The sequence below is a fragment of the Poromitra crassiceps genome, assembly GCF_964638095.1.
Source record: "Poromitra crassiceps genome assembly, chromosome: 15".
Classification (NCBI taxonomy): domain Eukaryota; kingdom Metazoa; phylum Chordata; class Actinopteri; order Beryciformes; family Melamphaidae; genus Poromitra; species Poromitra crassiceps.
The window spans coordinates 34,375,644-34,381,643 of NC_139634.1; the positions used below are offsets into that span (position 1 = coordinate 34,375,644).

At 45.0% G+C, this 6,000-nt stretch overlaps 1 protein-coding gene across 2 annotated transcripts in view; it reads right to left on the reverse strand.

The window, feature by feature from the left end:
* The window catches only part of fstl5 (follistatin-like 5), a gene marked incomplete at both ends in the record, with an annotated part of 182,649 nt that extends 177,243 nt beyond the window's left edge, over positions 1-5,406 (reverse strand). For both annotated transcript variants that reach the window (XM_083651485.1, XM_083651484.1), the window contains one exon: positions 5,275-5,406. In XM_083651485.1, coding sequence (XP_083507611.1) covers positions 5,275-5,406 — 132 coding nt within the window. The remainder of the gene's footprint in view (positions 1-5,274) is intronic.
* Between the last annotated feature and the right edge of the window lie 594 nt (positions 5,407-6,000).

The following is a 6,000-nucleotide window of genomic DNA, read 5'->3' on the forward strand; positions in this document are numbered from 1 at the left end:
TTATCTATGGATTTTTTCAGAAAAAAAAATACAAATACAAATAAAATCTCTCTTTTTTAGCACTCTTTCTACCTATAAATCCACTTCTGTTTTAATTTCCTCTCTTGCCCTCTTTTCACCACACCGCGGACACTGTGTGCACTGTAAAAATAAACAAAGGTGGTGTTGTGTTATGTTGTTTTGTTGAAATGTTACGGTAATACGGTAAATGGGAGCTTCCTCAAACAGCCAACAATCCCCTCTGTGCGTGAACCCTTACATATGGTAATTACGGTAAGCAAACGGCCACTCGGTGACCTCCAAAATCGATGGATTTTACAGGTTACACAGCTTCATCAGCACATTTTATGTGCATTGCTTTGCTGCTTGTTTTTTCGATTATTTTTTTGTAAAGCACCTTGAATTGCCTTTGTGTATTAAAGACTTGACATCATTGGCGGAAATCAACCGGTTACTCCTACCGGTTCAAAGTTCATCAGCCGCCCGCAATCACAACAAGACGAGCAGTCTCTCACTTACCATGGGGAAGGTACGCAGAAATTCACACGACGCAGCTTTCAAGTTGAAAGCAGTCAATCTCGCATTAAAAGAGGGAAACAGAGCAGCAGCGCGTACCCTGAGCATCAATGAGTCAATGGTGAGGCGTTGGAAGGCGCAGCAGGAGGAACTGTCTCAGTGCAAGAAGACCAAAAAGTCCAAAAAGTCCTTCAGAGGTCATAAAAGCAGATGGCCCGAACTTGAAGATTCCCTTGAAGACTGGGTGTTGACCCAGAGAGCAGACGGCCGAGGCGTTTCCACGGTGCAGATCCGACTGAAGGCCAAAACAGTCGCCACCGAAATGAAAATTGAACATTTCAGAGGTGGGCCATCTTGGTGCTTCCGATTCATGAGACGAAAGGGACTGTCCGTCAGGGCGAGGACGACTGTGTGCCAGCAACTCCCTCCCGACTACCAGGAGAAAATCACAAACTTCGGCGAATTCACACAAAGGAAGATCAAGGAATATTCCATCGAACCGGAGCAGATCATAAATATGGATGAAGTGCCTTTGACGTTCGACCTGCCACTCACTCGGACTGTTAACAAGAAAGGTGAATCGTCGATCACATTGAGAACCACTGGGCACGAGAGAACGAATTTCACTTGTGTTCTCGGCTGCACAGCATCTGGAGTAAAGCTGCCGCCAATGGTGATTTTCAAGCGGATTACGATGCCGAAAAAAAAAATTCCCAGTGGGATATGCCTCAGAGTCAACAAGAAAGGGTGGATGATGGAAAGTGTCATGAAGGAGTGGCTGGCTGAGTGCTACGTCAAGCGCCCTGGAGGATTCTTTCACCAAAAAAAAGCTTTGCTCGTTCTCGACAGCATGAGGGCTCATATAACAGATTCCGTGAAAGCAGCCATCAAGACCACAAACTCCATTCCAGCTGTGATTCCTGGGGGCACAACGAAGCATCTGCAGCCACTTGACATCAGTGTCAATCGTGCGTTCAAAGTGGCACTACGCGTTGAGTGGGAGGCGTGGATGACGAGCGGCGATAAATCATTCACCAAAACAGGTCGCATGCGAAAAGCAACTTTCGCTCAAGTTTGCCAGTGGATCCTGACAGCGTGGAGGAGTGTGAAAACATCCACGATCACCAACGGGTTCCGAAAGGCTGGACTGCTGCGTGATGATGACGCCGGCACAGCTGGGCGCCTTCAGAGGCTGTTCGATTCCGACACCGACAGTGACGAAGAGGAGTTCCTTGGTTTTGAGAGTGACAACGAAGGAGAGAGGAGAGTGGTTGACGAAGCCACCCTGAACCTGTTCGTTTCCGACACTGAAGTTGAGGACTTTGCTGGTTTCAGTACGGAGGAAGAAGAGGAAGACGAGGATTAGTGACTTGACTTTGACTCTGTTTACAGCCGTTTGCTGCACCTTCACCTAAAAGATGAAGACAAGGATTACGGTACCTGGTTTCATTGTTGACAGCACCTTATCCTTTTGAGGATTGTTATATTATTGTTTTCCAGTTAATTTGTTTACTGCACCTTACCTTAACCTTTTGAGAATTGTTTTATTGTTTACAGCACATTATCCTTTTGAGGATTGTTTTATTGTTTACAGCACATTATCCTTTTGAGGATTGTTTTATTATTATTATTATTGTTTTATTTTTTATATTTATTTTGTTGAAATGTTAATAAATGGGAGCTTCTTATAGCCTACCGTAATGCTTGTTTTGTTGAAATGTTAATAAATGGGAGCTTCCCCAAACAGCCATCTCTTTCCCGACATTCCTCTCTGTGCACGAACCCTTACATATGGTAATTAAACATCAAAACACCCGCGGCTTATAGTCCGGTGCGGCTTATATATGTAAAAAACAGTCAATTTTGGTGCTGCGGCTTATATACCGGTGCGCCTTATAGTCCGGAATTTACGGTACTCAAATTGCCACCCCAGAAATACGCCCGTGTTCAAATAAGAACACACATTAGATCTAAAGTCCTGCCAGCTACTTTGTATATGCCATCTCTGTCATGTCATTATTTTTTTTGTAAAATAGCCAGTAGCAATCTAGAACAAAATTATGCTTATTCAGCATAAAAATCTACATTCATTAAACATACGTTAAAGTCATTGGTCATGTCAGAACCACAGTGAAAGAGACAGCTCTTCTGCTCTCAGATGCTGCTTACTTTGTTACTCTCTTACCAGGTGCGCTGTCCATGGTTCTGATATCTTGCTCTATGACCTCTCTATTTTCCCCCCACAATAGCCTAAGTAACTCATTCAACTGTAAAATCCAACATATGTTGGTAATATATACTGTATATAGCCTATGCCACATGGTGTGTGTGTGTGTGTGTGTGTGTGTGTGTGTGTGTGTGTGTGTGTGTGTGTGTGTGTGTGTGTGTGTGTGTGTGAGTGAGTCTGTGCATTGCTTGCGTGACGGTGTGTGTACTTCGTTCGTAACTAACGAAGTACACACTCCTAGCCTCCTAGGGGACCCTGTCTAAATTGCTTGCACTGGGGCCTATCATGAATACCCTATGCCACTGATGCATCCAAAGTACTGACATTGCAGTACGGTGAAAAATACCTAGTACAAAGTCAATGCAGTGTATAGTGGAAGTAGGGATTCCTGGGATTGTGTTATGGGAAAGGAGAATGTGATGCCAAAACAGAACTGTCTCTAAATATCTCTTTAACCATTAAAACTCATAGTAACAGCTAGCTACTATTATTATTATTATGATGATGCCAAGCTACTCCTGTCTTCTCAGCCAATATGGAACAGCATCCTATCCCCTCTAATTGACACCCATGTGGATTCACCGCATATCCACAATATTGCAATTCTGGCACCAAGTGTGTACACTTCTCCCCCCACAGGGGGTGCTGTACATTTCTCCCCCCACAGGGGGTGCTGAATTGATGCTTTTTTTTGGTCGAAATTTGAAGTTGAAATTATTCAAACAGTTGCTGTACACCATTTGCAGCCACCAAAGCTTTCAAGTCTGACTGAAATGGAAACCTGTTTTGCATTTGTATCTCATTATAACTCATACCATACACCTATTTGACAATTTATTGCTTTATTGAATTTGTATATCTCATGACTTGTACTTCCTGGAAAATAGAAACTCTTTAGTGGTGACTTCATCGTGTACCAGGAGGTAAACTCAAATGCCATACAATAAAACTATCAGTGAATTTGAACAGCCCCGCCCCTCTGCCCCTCCCTTTCAAATAAAACGGCCCTTCTCAATCTCCCCCTAACTGATCTCCCATTGGTTTACACTGTTGAATGATTCCTCCCGCCACAAAATCCTGCTTCAACAGGAAATACATCACATTAAGGAAGCAAGATGATCTCAAAATGCTGATTCGTTGGGACTTTAACTTCTAGATCTCCTACATTTTGATTATACTATCATTATTTCACGTGTGATTCTTTCCCCTCTCCTCCCCTAGCCAGTAATGAACTTCATCTAGAAAGAACCTGAATTCCTGCAGAGCGGGTAGATTTGTGTGTTTAAATGATTTCTTTCTAAATTAGCCTCGTTTAAAAAGTCAGAATGTGTTTGACCCTTGTGTCAGCTTTGTACCGCTCGCAGCATCAACTCTGCCTCAACTCCTACCTCTGTCCAATGACGACGCTCCTACCATCTGTTCTCTCCATCGCTCTCTCTCATTCCCCCCACGCCAAGTTCGCTGCCTTTGATTCGTATGCAGACGTGACTAATAAGCCAATTTAAAGAGTCGTGCAGAACAATATTAAGTCTCTATTTAATGATGACGGATTGCGTTGAAGTAAATATATACGACCGTACAGTTATGCTTGTTTCTTTTTTGTCATCGTTTCTTTCTTTTTTTGGATCTTGGATAATACAGAGAGAAGTGTTTACCAGTGCTCAGAATTGCAAAGGGGGCTTCTGGGAAATGTGTACTGAAGGACCAGAATCCAACTAATGCCTCTTGACAAAACAATGTGCCTTTCCCCAAGTCCCCTCCTGCCAAAGTAGACTATTTCATTTCCAGCCAGGCTTTAATTGATCCATCTCTGCTAAAGTGTGGCTCTCTGAATCCATATCTAAAAGAAATAGCATAGCTTTCATTTGATGTTGTCTTTGAAAAGACAGTCCCTTGGCGCAGGAGAGGCGGTAATGAATCATGAAGGATTTTTTGGTGGGCAGAAAAACGACAACAACAACAACAGGAGTGTCGGTTGATACGTCACTGTAATTAGCTTCATAATTGGCAAAAACCAGGCCCGGTTAGTGCAGCGGTAGATTCTCTGCCTACCAACACGAGGGGTCGCGGGCTCGAGCCCCCGTGTTGCCTCTGGCTTGGTCGAGCGTCCATACAGTCACAATTGGCCGTGTCTGCGGATGGGAAGCCGGATTAAGGGTATGTGTCCTGGTCGCCGCACTAGCGCCTCCTCTGGTCGGTCGGGGCGCCTGCTCAGGGGGGAGGTTAAACTGGGGGGAATAGCGTGATCCTCCCACGCGCGGTGTCCTGCCGGTGAAACTCCTCGCTGTCAGGAAAAGAAGCAGCTGGCGACTGCACATGTAACAGAGGAAGAATGTGCTAGTCTACAACTCTGCCCAGATCGGCAGACGGGGTGGAGCAATGACCGGGACAGCAGGGGGACATTGGCCAAGTACAACTGGGGAGAAAACAGGGGGGGGGGATCTGGAAGAAAACTTGATAATTGGCACAACACAAAACACACACAGTCCTCTTGTTGCGGGCGGCAAATGGAATAAGAAGGTAATCCATACCTTGTGTCGGAATCTCACAACGGGTCGATAGAGCGGCGTGCCGAAGCCCTCCTTGCTCGGACTTCCGTCGGCGCCGAGCAGAGCGAGCCCCAACAGCAGAACGGCCGCCGACCACCATCTGGCCGTCCTCATTGGTCTTCTCCTGTCAAGAACCAGACACGAATGGTGAGTGCTCTTCTCCACAACTCCGGAGGCTCAATACCCGGTTGGCCAAGACAATACATCAAGTCCATTGTAATTAGTGCAGACAATGGGAACCGCAAAACTGTCGCTGATTTAGGCCATGTCCACACGGAGACGGAAGCTATCTTTTTTTTTTTCGTTTCAGAAAAGTTTTCCATAAACATGGAAACGTTTCAAGAAATGTGTGTATCCACATGAAACCACTGAAACCGCTGTAGAATAACAGAGAAAGACAATCTCGTCAATAATGGCATACAACCTCTAGGCGCGCACAGTCTATAATGTGTATCTCACTGTAGCAGCAGCTTAAACCCTTGGCTTTGCGGGGAGGTTTGCCATGTCGATGAATAAAATGATGAAATCTACAGTATACAGGCAAATGCAGAGCTGTTCAGCAGGGCTGATGGTCTCCCTGTAGCCTACAATATAGAACGTTAACTATCGGTGACATTCCTGATATCATCCACTTCCATGATCTTTAGACATGTTGCAAACACATCCCAGCGTATTGGCCGCTCCTGCACATCACAGCACAGGCTAAAT